The sequence below is a fragment of the Abramis brama genome (assembly GCF_963993115.1).
Source record: "Abramis brama genome assembly, chromosome: 6".
In the NCBI taxonomy this organism is placed as follows: domain Eukaryota; kingdom Metazoa; phylum Chordata; class Actinopteri; order Cypriniformes; family Leuciscidae; genus Abramis; species Abramis brama.
Window position 1 is genome coordinate 10,523,234 of NC_139968.1, and position 16,704 is coordinate 10,539,937.

The following is a 16,704-nucleotide window of genomic DNA, read 5'->3' on the forward strand; positions in this document are numbered from 1 at the left end:
TTCTAGGGTGTTGCTAAGCAGTGCTAGGAGGTTGTTAGGCAGTTCCTAGGTTGTTCTGAGGAGTTTATTGGTGACAGGTGATTGTTGGGATCCTACTGTCAGGATTTACTACACTTATGCGAGACATTAAGCTAGGATAATATGGGTGGTTTCTAGGGTATTGCTAAGAAGTTGATAGGTTAGATATACTTGGTGGTTGCTAGGTTATTGCCAAGCGGTGCTAGGACATTGTTATGCTTATGCAGATGGTAGGGTGTTCTTTTGGGTTGTTAGGCATTGCTAGGTGGTGGGTGGTTGCCAAGATGTTGCTAGGTGGATGCTAGGTTTCTATGGTGCTCTAAGTGGTAACTAGGGCATTGCTAGGTGGCTGCTAGTGTAGTTGTTAGGGTTTACTAAGTGGTTACTTACTGTGAAGTTGCTATGTGGTGGGTGGTTGCTAGGACATTGCTAAGTGGATGTTAAGGTACAATAAGTGGTTTCTAGGACACTGCTAGGTGGCAGCTGGTTTCTAGGATATTGCCTGGGTGCCTTAAATGGATGCCTGGGTGTTTTGGTTGGTCACTAGGCTGTACTTGTACAGTCAATTTGTGTATTATGAGCTGATGTAGCCCACCTGCATGCGGTAGAGGTCCTCCGGGTGTTCCATCATACTGTCCGTCAGGATGAGCAAGTTTCCCGTCTCACTGGAGGTGTGAGAGGAGAGAGAAGAGGAGGAGTGGCGGACAGACCCCAACACATTCAGAGGGCTAGAGACAGACAGAGAGAGGGAGAGAGAGAGACGGGGAGGAGAGGGATGGGAATACAGGGATGGAAAAGAAAAGCAAGAGAAAGAGTGGAGGAACGGGAATGCATGCAGGGATGAGGAAAATGAATCAAGATGAAGAAAAGAGATTGTAGGGTCATAGAACACAGGCAGCCATGCGAGTATGAACGAAAAAAGAAGAACAAGGGAAGACAGAATAAAGGAGAAAGAAAGAGGATATAAAGCATGCACACAGAAAGATGTCAAACATTTGTGAGGTAAAGTGACAGAAGAGAGAGAAGGAGAAAGAGGAACAAACAGAGAGACATGAGAGAGACGTGGCGGAGCTGAAGCTAGTGTGTTCAGGGTGGGCAGCATGAGTGTGTACGCGTGTTTATGAGGAATACACGGTCGAGGAGTGTTTGTGAAGAGAAGGGAAGGGCTGCGTCTACAGAGCAGGAATCTCTCTATAACTCACAGACACGTGAGTAAAACACACATAGACTATGCAGATTCATTACAATGCGATATATAGAGTTTCCTGTGAGGTGCAACACGTGAAATAAACATTTGTAATAATGAAATCCTGAATATAAATACATAAAGTTGGAACCAGGGTTGTTATTGTTAACTAAAACTATGAAAAAATGTTTTCGTTAAATGAAATGAAATAAAATAAAATATACTTAAGTTTAGGTCGATGTGCTAAAATGACACCAAAACTGAAATAAAAATAAACTAAAGCTAAAAATAAAAACTACTAAAAATAACAAAAGCCCATACAATTACTAAAACAAACTAAAATGAAAATGAAAATAATGTAAAAGCCTATTCAAAAAAAAAAAAAAATACAAACAAAAACCATAATAGTATATAAATTATACTAAAATAACACTGTTTTGCACAATCTTTTTCTGTAGACAAATAAAACGCGATTTATTTATTTATATTTTATTTTAAATGCGTGAGTTGGACTAGATAATATTTTTAATAAGACAGTATTTTCATTATTATCAATAATAAACAATGAGTATGTGTGTCCAGTAGAGTATGTGAGTAGATACAAAATGAAAATATATGTAATCTAAATTCATTAAAATATAAAACTAAGCATAAATATAGAATGATTTATTTAAAAAAAATTAAATACAAATCTAAGCATAAAATGAACAGTTTCCATAATTATTTTCTTTTTGGCATCACCTTATGGAGTTATTATCTCTCATAAAAAGTAGTACTAAATAATTAGTACATTGCACTCATGTATACCAAGTATGTCGAATGGATTTCCATTTGTGTATGAATTTGAACAGCATGTTTAATTTAAAGGAATGTTCTAGCTAAGCTCATTCTACAGCATATGTGTTGTCATGTTGAATACCACAGAAAATAACTTAATAACTAAATATTAAAACATTGCCTTCATTTAGTATGCTGTTCTAATATGCACTTACATCTAATAGATACCTCAGTGTGCATGCAGAACGGTGCCTGTAAGGGTGTGCTGACCTGTGTCGGTGCATGAGTTTAATACTCTCAGGGCTCATGGGACTGTGGGTGGCGAGGATGCCCCTCGGGGTGCTCGCCCCTGAGCAGGCCGGGCTCAGCTTATCCAGACCGGGCAGACCCTGCAGGGCCACATAGAAACACTACTCTGAATACACACACTGTCTGCATTAATGCCAACACAGATTTAATATTACACACCAGCTCATCTTACAAAAAAATCAGAGTTTGATACTGAATCTGTGCAAAGAATGAAGTGAGAAAAGCAAAATCTATTTAAAGACCCCATGAAATCTTCTCAAAAGCACAGTTTTCTTTGCTACATTGCCATTTCCTATTTAAACAAGAAGTTTAGGGCGAGACCTATTACATGACTTTGTCATTACTGGACATAACCAGAAATAAGGTGCAATTAACATACTGTCATTCTAGAGAGCATTTGATTGGACAAATATTTGGACACGCCCATGAGTGCATGATGAGTCATCAGTAGCTACGTTTACATGGACACAATCGGAATGAAATCAATCCGATTGATGAATCCGAACAAGGTGTTTACATGAATGATAAATAAAGTAATCGGGTTGATGTGCGCATTTATATGTCACAAGTTTCAAATCGGATATGATGTTTTGACATGCGCACACTGCACGAATATACAGAGTTTCCCACTTTTCGCGCATAAATATTCTCCTCTATTGGTTCTTTATTTGTTTTAAACAGCAGGCGTAATATTAATTCGTCTCTGGTCATAATTTAGAGCATATTAACCGTTTTGCCGTGCTGCTTATTGATCACGCAGTAAAAATGCCCCTCCCCGCGGCCAAAACCAGTCGTCTGTGGATGAGAATCCAAAACAAGGACGTTGTCCTGCTTCACTTCACAGACGCGCGAGTGAAATGAGAATTTTAGAATGACGGGAAACGTATTAATATGACACTTTATTCAACAGGAAGAACAGCTCGTTCCGCGCGTCATACGTCATTACGCTAGTTAACGTCATTGCACATGCGCAGTCCTTTCAGTTTCGGTTTTCAATCCGATCAAGTGTTTACATGTTCTCTCGATCGGATTACAAAAGGGATAAACCACCCCTTTCAATCCGATCGAAATTTCATTCGGATCGAGCTCAATCGGATCGATTAAGGTGTTTACATGAAGGTTTTCTAGTCCGATTGAGCCGTCAATCCGATTATAAGTGTCCATGTAAACGCACTCAATGATTTTGGCTTGTTTAAAAAAAAAAAGAAAAAATTATTTTAACTTCTAGGAGTAAAATAGCAAATGAATAAATGTATTTTCTTAATTATAATAAAATCTAATAATAAGACTTTAAATTGATTTATCGGGGGAAAATTTGAATTTTTTTGATAAATCTGTAAGCAGATGTGAGGTCTCACATGACAGAGGCTGCTCCTCATCATCTGGAACTGGTCGATCAGCTTCTTGTGCAGGGGACGCATTTCCGGGTGCACCAGTTTCTCGTGGATGGCCAGACCCACGCCGAGGATGTGAACCTATGGGGTGTATAAATAAGGTGGATTATTTGACCTTTCAAAATTATTTTTTGCACTGTTCAGATGAAGAAGCTTCGGATGCGTTCACCTGTTCTTGCATCAGATCCTTGAGTTGGGTGATCTTCTCTGTATCCTCTGGGTGACTGCTAATGTACTCTTTATCGAAGAATGCCTGGGTGACAAGAAGCATAAAAACATTTGACGACTTATAATGAAACTATTCTTTTAGATGAAAGCTGAACGTCTGATGTTCATTTATTCGAGCAACAAAAAGCTCATCAGTGTAATAGAAATGTGAAGAAAGCAGTGCTGCTAGTGTGAGGTTTCTATTCAACTCTCAGAATGTTATATTTGGCCGAGTTTGCACCACTCACTTCCTGGTATCTGGCGATCCCCCCGTTCACAGCTGCATCGATCACCCCATTCAGGCACATGCTGAGCAGGTTAATGTTTCCGTGAAGCTGCTTGTGCTGGTACTGACTGATCAGGGTGCGCAGCTCCTGGTTCTTATTCTCCACCACGTAAATGGCGTTCTCCAGCGGACTAACTTCAACCTAGAGGACATGACGTACATATGGTAAATTTATATTGAATTTACACTCCAAATACACTTCAGTAAATCTGTACATTATACAGACATTATTATTGTTATCTTGAGTTTAGTGTTTGGGTAGTATAAATGACAGATTTTTTATATTATTAATATATATCATTAAATATATTGAATTATTAACGTAAAATCATATAAGTCAAATTTTTAAGTTTAAATTGATTTTAGTGTTTGGATAGTTTAAATGTAAATTACAGATGTATGCATTTAATAATTATATAGCAAAATTATATAAAAAAACTTTATGAAAGGCACATTTTTTTATTTAAAATTTGAAAGATATATTTTAGTGTTTAAGCAGTATGGATGTAAATTAGATATTTTTATTTAATTTATTAATTATTCATGCAAAATCATATTAAAAACATCAAATATGTACATTCATGTATTTTTTTTTAATAAAAACTTTAAGTAAATTGTTTAATGTAATTTTTTAAGTTTAAATTGATTTTAGCCTTTGGGTAGTTTAAATGTAAACTGCAGATGCTTTATTTATTTAATAATTTATGCAAACTTATATAAAAAAATATGAAATATGTGACTTCTTGACTTCATGAAATTTTTTAATAAAAAATTTGTGAACTGAATAATTAAAACAATTAAAATTAGTGACTGGGTAAGAAATGTATTTATTTATGTAAAATCATTTTCCTATTTAAATGGAAAATAATAATAATAATAATAATAAAACTTTTTGAACAGTTTTATGGACAATTATTTTTTTTTTTTTTTTATTCCATTTTTGCCTTTATTTATACAGTACAGTATGGAGTATTCCCATGTTCCCAACCGTTCCCACGGGGCTATCAGCTTCGAACAAATTATGAAAATTTTAATGAATAACATTTTTCTTAAAACACAGTAACATTAGGTACTTGTAAGTGTACCAGTGTGTGCTTACACAATACACAAAGGTACTTTTTGAATAAATAAATTGTTGACTGGAGAGCTTTGAGATTTAATAAGCAAACCAAAATGGTGGCCTCAATGTGTTTATGATATATTCAGACTTGGTTTGGTGAGTCACCCACCAGCTCGCGCTTATCCACTTCAAACCAGCGGGAGATCCCGGGCAGAGGGTGTGTGAGGATGAGTGTGGTCCGCTCAATCCAGAGACTCTGAAAAAACACAGACATGATGCAACTTCAGCCAATGTCTGGTGTTAAATCCATTACCCGCTAGTGTTTCCTAGAGAAGACATTTAAATTCACCTTAAATTCATTCTCCCTGTCTTTTGGCCCCTTATGGAAGGGCCGGTCGTAACGGAATCGGCGGACATTATTGACTCTGTAGAAACTTTTGATGCGGTCAGGCACGCGGTCCATCTGTAGCACATCAATGTTTTCTGGAACTGGATTCACGGCGTAGATCTGTAGGTCTATGGAACTTTACATGAAGGAAAAACAGCTACTATATTTTGAACAAGCATATTAAAAGGATAGATAACCCTAAAAATAAATGGTGTCAGAATTTTAAGTCATTTCTAAACTTGTTTTTTTTTCTGTACAAAACGAAAGAAGAACCTGTGCAGAGTTTCCAAGCTGCTCTTTTACTTACAAGTCATATAGACGTTCAGACAACAACAAAATCTATGGTGGATAAGCGAGGGGGTGAGTGAGTGAGTGAAGTGAGTAAACGAATGAGTGAAATGAGTGAAAGAAAATAATGAGTGAGTGAAATGAGTGAGTAAAATGAGTAAGTAAGTGAGTGAATAATTGAAATGAGTAAGCGAGTGAGTAAAATGAGTGAATGAGTAAATTAATGAGTGAGTAAATGAGTGAGTGAGTGAGTGAGTGAGTGAGTGAGTGAGTGAGTGAGTGAGTGAGTAAAATGAGTGAGTAAGCGAGTGAGGGAAATGAGTGCGAGTAAAATGAGTGAATGAGTAAATTAATGAGTGAGTAAATGAGTGAGTGAGAGTGAAATGAGCGTGAGTGAAATGAATGTGAGTGAGTAAAGCGAGTGAGTGAGTGAGTAAAATGAGTGAATGAAATGAGTGAGTGAGTGAGTAAAATGAGTGAATGAAATGAGTGAGTGAGTGAGTGAGTGAGTAAAATGAGTGAATGAAATGAGTGAGTGAGTGAGTGAGTAAAATGAGTGAATGAAATGAGTGAGTGAGTGAGTGAGTTAGTCAGTGAGTGACTGACTGACTGAGTGAAGCGAGTGAGTGAGTGAGTTAGTGAGTGAGTAAAATGATTGAATGAAATGAGTGAGTGAGTTAGTCAGTGAGTGAGTGACTGACTGAGTGAAGCGAGTGAGTGAGTTAGTGAGTGAGTAAAATGACTGAGTGATTGAAATGAGTATGAGTGAGTAAAATGTGTGAGTGAGTGAGTGAGTGAGTGAGTGAGTGAATGAGTGAGTGAGTAAGCGAGTTAGTGAGTGAGTGAAATGAGTGAGTCAGTGTATGAGTAAATGAGTGAGTGAATAAATGAATGAATGAACAAATGAATGAATACTGTTGTGGAACATTTTTTTATATGAAAAAAACGTGTTCCACAGATTTAAAAAATCAGGTTGAGTAATTGACGACAATTTTCTTTTTTTGGGTGAGCATTTTTCTTATGTATACAAAATATTTAGTGCAAAATTAAATAAACCAAGACTAAAATATCAAGTTTGGCTATACGTTTTTTTTTACAAGTAAATCCACTATGCAACGTATGCCTCAAACAACCCTTTATCTTACTTTTGTCGTACACCAATAGAAATATTATAAATAATAGTTGCTTTCGTATTGTTAATGACATGAACATTCACTCACTCTGACCTGAAACACAAAAAAGCCATTTCCTTATCCCCTTTCCCTTAAAGTGGGGATGTTTCCTTAAAAAAAAGAAGTCCTCAAAATCATCTAAATGGTGTTATTACGCTGAAGGATACACTGAGCATCACCCTGTAAAATCCCCTCATCAGGTTGATTAGGATGCTGCATGGCGATGGCTTGTGGAAATTCTCCCAGCATTCTTTGCTGAAAGGCTTCGAGCCTCTCGTAGTCATGCCCCCGACAAACAAACTCCTTATTCTGTGTGCAGAGAAAAACATCTATAAGTAATTATAATTATAAATACTATGTAATTAATTCATTATTTTTTTATTTATTTGATATATTTTTAATTAAAAATCAATCCCTTAATCCTTACAATTATGATAAACAACCAGAGCGTGTAAATATTGCAATAGCTCACCCTGAGGAAGAAGGGAAATTTCCGACCGTAAAATCCCACCCTGAAGAACTCCGGCTCCAGTCGCTGCTGCTCCATGATGTTGTCATAATACGCCGCCTCCATTTTCTGTATGAAAAGAAAGAGCTAAATATTCACACAGCACTGACGTCCTTCTGAGCATAATACATAACAGCATATATTAATAGCTACGAGGTCCACTCAAAGTGTTGTTATATAATCTATATTCATATATTCACGTAAAAAAAAACATCAAAAAGCACTGACCCGTATCCAGCTGAGACTCTGATAATCGTACAGGGACTCGTACTGGAAGGCTAGTTCTCGGCACAGCGGGATGCCATACTCCCAACACTGGAAAGAGATCAAGAGCAGGACAGCCGGTTTGATGTGCAATTTAAAACTAGACTTGCCTTTCTAGACAAGCTGAACTCTTGTATGGCAAGTTTTAGTTATGTTTATAGAAAGAAACGCTGCATCACATTTAGTTGGCACCTTGTTTATTGTGAATATGCAAATTAATGTAAGAAAGGTGACCAATCGCTATTCAGCACACAACGATTACATTTTAAATGTTCAAAAGTTTAAAGTCGTCATGAAAGGAAAATTCACCAATTAATTTGTGCATTCAACCTTGTAATGTTTAATCGAAATGTCATAACTGAACCTTCCAGTGAAAACAGACTTCTCTTTGGTGACGTATGCAGGACTTTTTCAATCATTTAGTTTGTTTAAACCTCTCATGTTCATCTGCCTACTTTTAAAGGGATACTCCACTTTTTTTGGAAATAGGCTCATTTTACAACTCCCCCAGAGTTAAACAGTTGAGTTTTACCGTTTTCGAATCCATTCAGCCGAACTCCGGGTCTGGCGGTACCACTTTTAGCATAGCTTAGCATAGATCATTGAATCGGACAGGACCATTAGCATCTCTCTCAAAAAAATGACCAAAGAGTTTCGACCAAAGATTACTACGCAGGAATGAGAGTATAGTTCCTAGCCATATCAGCCTAGAAAATCGCAGCTTTACATTTTCCGTCGGTCTTAGTACACGATGTAACTAGAGTCAAGTTTTAAATAGGAAAAATATCGAAACTCTTTGGTCATTTTTGCTAGAGATGCTAATGGTCTTGTCCAATTCAATGATCTATGCTAAGCTATGCTAAAAGTGGTACCGCCAGACCCGGAGATCGGCTGAATGGATTCAAAAACGGTAAGACTCAACTGTTTAACTCTGGGGGAGTTGTAAAATGAGCCTATTTCCAAAAAAAGTGGAGTATCCCTTTAAGAGCAACGCCCATACGTCAACATCAAATCAACAACCGATGCATAGAACAAAGTGTCCGCCCTACTTTTTTTTTCTTTTACAATAACCCGTTATACTCGGATGTACATCACAATACGAAGATTGTTTAAACGCAGCATTATCAAACTTTTAAACCTTATAATAAAAAACAATGGGGTCCAATGTTGTTTTCTGGACCCCATTGACTTTTATTATAAGGTTTGAAAGTTTCCAAATCCACATGTACTGATGTGGGAAGTAGCGCAAGCGCATGGAGTACGTCAGAAATATAGCGCGCCATTCGTTTACAGTCGGTGAATTGTTTGTATTGTGTTTCATCAATTGTATACAGTATCACGGATCACAATGGGTCACGATCACAATCACAAAGCAAATCTATTTGCTTTTGTCGCGTTGTGCCACTTGTAGACATGATGTAAATTATCCACAGAAGTCTTTACGTTAAACTCTTATGAATTAATTGGCCATTTGCCTCAATAACATTATAAGCCATTCCTGCCTTATTAACAGTTGGCATCCACCATTTCTCAGACGATCTTTAGCTCTTTTATAATGTAAGTCTAGGGAGGATCATTGTGTTTGGACAACTTAAGATCGAATTTTATAGAAAATACTCCAAAAAATGGTGAAACGTTGTTTCCGGGACACAAAGCGGTATCTGTAAATACCTTTCCCTTGTTGAAGTAGTGGATGACCTTACGACAGAGACCCTCTTTGCGATGCCATTCGCTCTGCGCAGGATAGTGCAGGAACTCTCGGAGGGGTCGTTCCTCCCAGTGGAGAAGCTCCCAGTACAGCAGGAGGGTGAACGCCGCCTCTGTGGGACACAGCGGTAGATATAGTTCAAATTCTCTCGCGGAATATACTTCCTTTTAGCTCAACTGGTAGAGCATGGTGTTAGGAACGCCAAGGTCATGGGTTCGATTCTCGGGAATCACACATAGTGATAAAATGTATACGTTATATGCACTGCTATATGTTTTTGCATTCCACTATGCTTCATTTCCATTGGTTTTCTACATAAACATGCAACAGGCAGACTTTTGAATGCTACATTTGAGTCTTTTTCTGAGTCTCGCTTCTAAAGATCAAAAGATTAACTTTTAAAAGACCTTGTGTTGTTTTGTTATTCCACTGCCCTGCGTTTTATGTTTTTAAATGCAAAAATGCATTATGTGTGATGTGGCCTATGCAGTTTTTAAACGTGAAGTAACTGAATAACGTCTCACCTGTGTAGTTTTCGGCCTGCAGGTGCATGTCGCACAGCTTGTGAATGTATCGGATGTACATTTCCTCCTTATTAATCTCAGACTTGTAGAAATTCTACAAAATGACATCATATGATCATCAGCTTTTGCTTGACTGCAAAAAAGCCATATATCATATATTAGGTTCACACAGGATCGAATGAAGGGCAAGTCTCACCAGCAGGTTGACAGTGCAACCGATCTTCTTGTTTTCTGTCTCATCACCTTTCATGCAATCTCTGCCGACACAAGAAACAGGAAGTCTTATTAGATATACGATGCCACGCCCAATTACCATCCAATCTGATTGGCTGGTTTCAACATCATTTATGGAGAGACTTCTACTTTATTTTGTTCCCCGATTACATCCGATTTATTAATTGTTTAATGCCGTACAACAATAAGCTGCGGCTGAACACTCTACATGTCCGTCAAATGCCCACTTCCTGTCTAAGAGAGCAGCTATTGGTCACTAGATGGGAATTTTACCTGTAGTCCAGCAGTCTTTCCATGAGGCGCGTGACAGACGTGACGAAGGAGATGCCCGTCTCCCTCCAGGTCTCCTGCTCGATCTTCTCCAGCAGGCTAGACATAAACGGCACACATATACATAATTTTTTAAGGGCACTTCATGGGCTGAAGGTAAAAAAGGGGCTTGTAATGGAAGATCCTTTTTAGTGGCATCTGATTGGTTGAACAGGGTTAGTTTCCTCTTACCTGGGGTACGGCCCAAACAGTTGAGTTCTAATAATCCCGCAGCACAAGGCAAATCAGAGACACTCAGGTTATGACAAGAGCACTTAAACGGCCAGATGTGTTGCTGTGTGTGTCAGTGGAGAAGGTGTGTGTGTGTGTGTGTGTGCACTTACAGCAAACTGAAGAGTTCTCTGTAATTCTCGTCTCCTTTGCCTTCAGACACCAGACTGTCCAGTTTGTCTATCAGTTCTGCCTCCACCTGCACCACAAACATGAACTGAATTATACACCGATAATGAACATATGACAGATGAATGGAGATTTTTTTAATTTATTTTTTTTACTTGGTATTATATAATTGTACATACACACACTGTCGAATTTGGGTAGCAACAATTGATGTAAAATATATATAATAATAATAATAATTATTAATATAATTAGAGTAATAATTCATTAAAAATGTTAATTATGTTCCCCCCACTGAAAATTACATTATTTTGTAATTTGCTGTCACCCAAATTGCCAAAAAATATTGTATGTTGCTAGGTCGATCTATGGGTGACATATCACAAATTGATGATGATAAAATTATCCTTCTTTGTAATAATACTTTACATTACATTTAAATGTGTATTAATATATTATAATATATACAGTAAATGAATATTAAAATTAATTTATAAAATGTCTTTATGTTAATATATATTTTTTTAATTTCTTAAGAATAGCCTGTATATGCAATGATTGTGCATTAGCTTATTAATTAAATTTATTCATTTATTGTTCGTCCATTGTAACGGACTTCGGACTTTGATCTATTTATTATCAATTATGGTTCCATTTAGTGTACAAATGAACCATATTGTTTTTGTTTGTTTCACTGGAAGATAACTCTATCTTGGAAGTAAGATAAACAGAAAAAAAGCCAAGAAAAGACAGAAAAGCAGATGCAGGCATAATGGACCTGTTTGAAGTTGCCGTTCTTTCTCTGTTCCCAGTCCATCATATCGTGGAAGATGGGGATCATTATATTTCGGACTTCATTTTGAGGTACGAGCGTCACACCCAAAAACGGGCCGATCATTCCTGGTATGAAGTGGATCTTATTCTCACCTGCAGCCAAACCAAGCAAACCGACAACCGGCATTATTCATTAAAAAAATAATGTTTGATTTACATGTAACGGGGTGTTTGATGAGTGATAAAAAAAATTATGTATTTATTATATTTTTATTTTCAAATGTTGTAATCTGTCTATATCTATCTAGAAATATAAATATCTATCTATCTATAAAACATGGTGGATCTTTATAGTTTAAGCTTGAAACTCTAGGTCTGGGACAAAGATGACACGAGCTTAAAACAGAAAAAGCTGAAATCTGTTATTGATGCAACACCCTATGGTAGTTTGGGATCATTTCTGCAGTGCAGTACCTTCTTCCACCTCTAGAGTTCAGTACTGCTTTTCGGAAGGAAGTGAATGTTTGTGTCTGTGCGTGTGCAGAGAAATGCAGGAAAAGAGAACGAAGCAGAGTGGAAAGACAGAGAGAGAATCAAGACACTCACCCAAATTCTGCCACATGCTAAATAGCTCATAAGCCATCATGACCCTCATATCACCATACCTACAAAAACAGCAAAAACAAACTCCTCTAAACCCGTGCAAGAATGTAAGATGACTGAAACAAACAGCATGCATTAAAGATATTAGACTTAGATAAGAACAGGGCTGGAACACACTCTGGGCTGACGATGCCATGCATCAGACTTCCATGCATTTCTGCATCTAAGGCTTATTATGTTTATTTGACCAATAGCTGAAGGAACTGGTATTTATTAATCACGAGATGCAGATCTCAAAAGGAGGGAGAGCTAGACAGAAAAAGAAGGAATACAAAGAGATGTAGCATGTACCCTGCATGGATTTAACATGGATTAGCCCTCGCTACAACACTCAAATTATTTTTTTGTCATATTTAAACGAGTATTCTGGGTAAATACAATTTAAGCTCTACTGGGAGCATTTGTGACATGATTTCAAATACCACAGTTTTTTGTCCTTCAGTTTGTAACAAAATGGCAATGAATGTCCGTGAAGGGAAAACACTACAAAATGCATACATTTAGAACCAACAACATTGATTTCTTTTCAGGTTCTTTAGGTCTGCATGTCATTATGTTGTGTGAATAAGCAGGATGAAGTCTTACTTGTCAAAGACCTTCTTGCGCTTGGCTGGTGTCAGAGTCTCCAGCTGTAGACTAGGCTGGTTGATAAACAACACCGCCAGACTGAAGTACGAATTCCACACCTGATGGAAAAAGAAACGCATAAACACTGAGTAATGGTTACTGTGAGACTTGCTGTGCTGGCAAATTTCTTTAAAGGTGGGGTGAAATGCTATTTCATGCATACTGAGTTGTTTACACTGTTAAAGAGTTGGATTCCCATGCTAAACATGGATAAAGTTTCAAAAATTAAGTTGTACGTTTGATGGAGTATTTCTGTGCCAAAAATACTCCTTCCGGTTTGTCACAAGTTTCGGAAAGTTTTTTTCGGGTCCTAAGGGCACTTCTCCCGGAAGGGCGCGCGCGCACCCGTAGACCAGAGCGAGAGAGCGAAAGCAGTACGCCCATCAAAGCGCTGTGCTCGCTGCAGTCACAGGACTTGTTCCCTGCATTTCGACGATGATTGTTTTATAAACAAGGGCAAGGCCCAGTTCGACGCCGGATTTGGAACCGGTGAGTAAAACTACTTCAAATGTCTGTGTGTTGTTAGCTATCGGCGCATAAGCACCGCCCACACGGCACGCCTCCAGCCGCTCAGTTTTTTCCGGAAAGACTCGGTACAGCCTATCTTTTTTTTATAAATATAAGAAAACTAAAGACTTTTTGGAGATATGAAGGATGCAATACTACTCTATAGGTACTCAAGATTAACATGAGATTGACTGAAACTGAGTGTTTCACCCCCCCTTTAAAGGAGATTGTGGCAAGCAGGGCGGGGCAGAGATCTGTGGGAATGGAGCGAGGCCGGTAGCTCGATTGCTAATGAGCGTAAAAGGAGGAGTGATGACAGTGAAGGATGAGAGAGGACCAGGCCTGAGACATTTATGTTGTGTTTTGTTTTGTGTGTGCGGCAGTCGTCCATGAGGGGCTGTTGCTTTACTTTCGTTTTGTGTTTGTTTACATTATAATTAAAGTGTTTGAACGTTTGCCGGTTCCTGCTTCCTTCTTCCCTGAACAACTAACATAGTTACAGAGATCTTGACAAAGCTTTGAAGGAGCATTAATATAATGGCATTACTGTGGATATACACAACTAATTGATTATTTGGCGGGAGTGTCTTAGCTCAAGCGCTCCTCCCCTCCCCGAAAGGAATCCACATCTCCCATTTATTTTCCTTGTCAGATTTGCCGTTGCTTGGAACATTTTCGATGGCAAAATCCAGTCATTACAATCCACGCGATCGGGAATTTGGCACGAGGGTGAAATTAAATATTTCCCCATGCAGATTTATCAGCGGGTTCAGTTGGTCATGCTTGGATAGAAAGTGATTTCTGTGTTTTTACATCCACACTATTGACAAGAGAATTTTTTTATTTTTTTGCCTGCGTCTTAATCACCTTAAAGGGATACTCCACTTTTTTTGAAAATAGACTCATTTTACAACTCCCCCAGAGTTAAACAGTTGAGTTTTACCGTTTTCAAATCCATTCAGCCGATCTCCGGGTCTGGCGGCACCACTTTTAGCATAGCTTAGCATAGATCATTGAATCGGACAGGACCATTAGCATCTCTCTCAAAAAAATGACCAAAGAGTTTCGATATTTTTCCTATTTAAAACTTGACTCTTCTGTAGTTACATCGTGTACTAAGACCGACGGAAAATGTAAAGTTGCGATTTTCTAGGCTGATATGGCTAGGAACTATACTCTCACTCCTGCGTAATAATCAAGAAACTTTGCTGCCGTATCATGAGTCCAGCAGGCGTAATGATATGACGCAGCGCCTGAAAATAGGTCTAATAGGTTAGACAAACTTAGTCCCGGTCACGTTGGAAGTTACCGAGCTGGGGACTATTTTCAGGCGCTGTGTCATATCATTACGCCTGCTGGACGGCAGCAAAGTTTCTTGGTTATTACGCAGGAATGATAGTATAGTTCCTAGCCATATCAGCCTAGAAAATCGCAACTTTTCATTTTCCGTCGGTCTTAGTACACGATGTAACTACAGAAGAGTCAAGTTTTAAATAGGAAAAATATCGAAACTCTTTGGTCATTTTTTTGAGAGAGATGCTAATGGTCCTGTCCGATTCAATGATCTATGCTAAGCTATGCTAAAAGTGGTACCGCCAGACCCGGAGTTCCGCTGAATGGATTCGAAAACGGTAAGACTCAACTGTTTAACCCTGGGGGAGTTGTAAAATGAGCCTATTTCCAAAAAAAGTGGAGTATCCCTTTAATGCTATCAAATGATATCTCAATATTCAGTAGAATTGTTATGTTGATTAATACATTTTATACATATTAACCACTATATGGTGTGTTTTGGGCACTTTAATGCTAGTTTTAGCATGGCTTTACTGGTCAAACTGATCTACCTACAACTATTAACTACCTTAACCAGTTCGGTTTGGATTCCGGATTTAAGCTTCTCCAAAATGTTCTATGTGCGGTTTCTTTCCAGGGGATATCCAGTGAAAGCCCACATTGATAGACAGGGCCATGTTTTTCTCTGAAAGATAACCTTCATTAATAATTCAGGACGTTTGAACTTTTCCAGTCTCCCTGGTTAGTGGCACCATCTGTCTTGATCAGGGAGGAGAGCTTCATTAGAGTGGATTAGAGAGAGCCAAGAGTGTCCAACAGCAGGACACCGTAAAGGCCCGAATCAAGCACGTTTGTGTACATGTGAATGTGATCTTCAGAAAAAGAGATGTGTGAAAATCACGTTTTTGTTTAGTATGCATGTATTTCAGTGCCAGTGAGTCTGTGGTGCAATGTTTGTGGTTGATGTTCATCATTATCACACACCTTAAAATCAAAGTCAGCATCCGTAAAGCTTTTATGGAGAGCGGGCGACAGATACTGAGTTGTGCTCACAATGATACTGCAAGAAAAAGAAAGGGATAATCATTCATATTGCAAGTGTGACTTAAGTCTTCGAAAACCATGATATTGACAGATAAATAAATTATATTATAGCATATATGGTAGTTTTATTCAAAGCAAAACAATATATTTCACAATATGCAAAACTGTTCTGGAAGGAAGCAGGAATGAAGGAAAAAAGAGGGAAAGAAAGGGAAGATTCTCACTTGCTGGTCAGCAGTCGCATGACGTTCCAGTCACGTGGGAATATACTGAGTTTCATCAGGTTTCTGAACACACAGAAAATCTTCAGCAAGAACTCCTGCAAGAGATGGGATTGTATAAGCTACGTTAGAGGAAAGTATTTTTTTACATTTAACATTTAAAAACTTCAACTATAAGTGACATTATAAATGATTCAGATGCTTGACTTCTGAAATTCACCTTTAGCTCCTCTTTGCTCTGGAAGTTGTCCATCAGGTGTTGAAAGTGAATGTCGGACATTTGACGCAGGAGGGACAACAAGCAGGACACATACTCCCCCTGCCAATAAGAGAGCGGGCAAGTTCTTGTGAGCCATTCAATCTGTTAATTTGGCAATCCAAATGACAATCAAAGACATCCAAAGGGAGCGGGGGAGCAGAATGAATGAAAGACATGAAGACACTGTGGGATGAATTCACTAAACAGTAACGGCACTTCAGATGGCACGCCTACACTCTCTTCACCGAATTTCTGAAGTATTTTACGAACAAAAATGGAAATACTTGCTGAAATCACCAGTTCTAAACTTCACACAACTTTTTA

At 38.1% G+C, this 16,704-nt stretch overlaps 1 protein-coding gene across 6 annotated transcripts in view; it reads right to left on the reverse strand.

The window, feature by feature from the left end:
• dock3 (dedicator of cytokinesis 3) overlaps nucleotides 1–16,704 on the reverse strand; it is a 188,068-nt gene that overhangs the window by 10,977 nt on the left and 160,387 nt on the right. For 2 of the 6 annotated variants that reach the window (XM_084116295.1, XM_084116293.1), the window contains 22 exons: nucleotides 16,342–16,440; nucleotides 16,125–16,219; nucleotides 15,841–15,916; nucleotides 13,015–13,115; nucleotides 12,373–12,431; nucleotides 11,771–11,919; nucleotides 10,977–11,062; nucleotides 10,825–10,851; nucleotides 10,597–10,692; nucleotides 10,286–10,346; nucleotides 10,090–10,183; nucleotides 9,529–9,677; nucleotides 7,822–7,908; nucleotides 7,558–7,662; nucleotides 7,253–7,394; nucleotides 5,587–5,753; nucleotides 5,407–5,493; nucleotides 4,140–4,319; nucleotides 3,854–3,937; nucleotides 3,649–3,765; nucleotides 2,252–2,370; nucleotides 614–746 (listed from right to left, as the gene is read on the reverse strand). In XM_084116295.1, the coding sequence (XP_083972421.1) occupies nucleotides 614–746; nucleotides 2,252–2,370; nucleotides 3,649–3,765; nucleotides 3,854–3,937; nucleotides 4,140–4,319; nucleotides 5,407–5,493; nucleotides 5,587–5,753; nucleotides 7,253–7,394; nucleotides 7,558–7,662; nucleotides 7,822–7,908; nucleotides 9,529–9,677; nucleotides 10,090–10,183; nucleotides 10,286–10,346; nucleotides 10,597–10,692; nucleotides 10,825–10,851; nucleotides 10,977–11,062; nucleotides 11,771–11,919; nucleotides 12,373–12,431; nucleotides 13,015–13,115; nucleotides 15,841–15,916; nucleotides 16,125–16,219; nucleotides 16,342–16,440 (2,313 nt within the window). Of the gene's footprint in view, nucleotides 1–613; nucleotides 747–2,251; nucleotides 2,392–3,648; nucleotides 3,766–3,853; nucleotides 3,938–4,139; nucleotides 4,320–5,406; nucleotides 5,494–5,586; nucleotides 5,754–7,252; nucleotides 7,395–7,557; nucleotides 7,663–7,821; nucleotides 7,909–9,528; nucleotides 9,678–10,089; nucleotides 10,184–10,285; nucleotides 10,347–10,596; nucleotides 10,693–10,824; nucleotides 10,852–10,976; nucleotides 11,063–11,770; nucleotides 11,920–12,372; nucleotides 12,432–13,014; nucleotides 13,116–15,840; nucleotides 15,917–16,124; nucleotides 16,220–16,341; nucleotides 16,441–16,704 lie in introns of all 6 variants that reach the window. The other 4 variants (XM_084116294.1, XM_084116292.1, XM_084116297.1 and 1 more) reach the window with 3 other exon arrangements.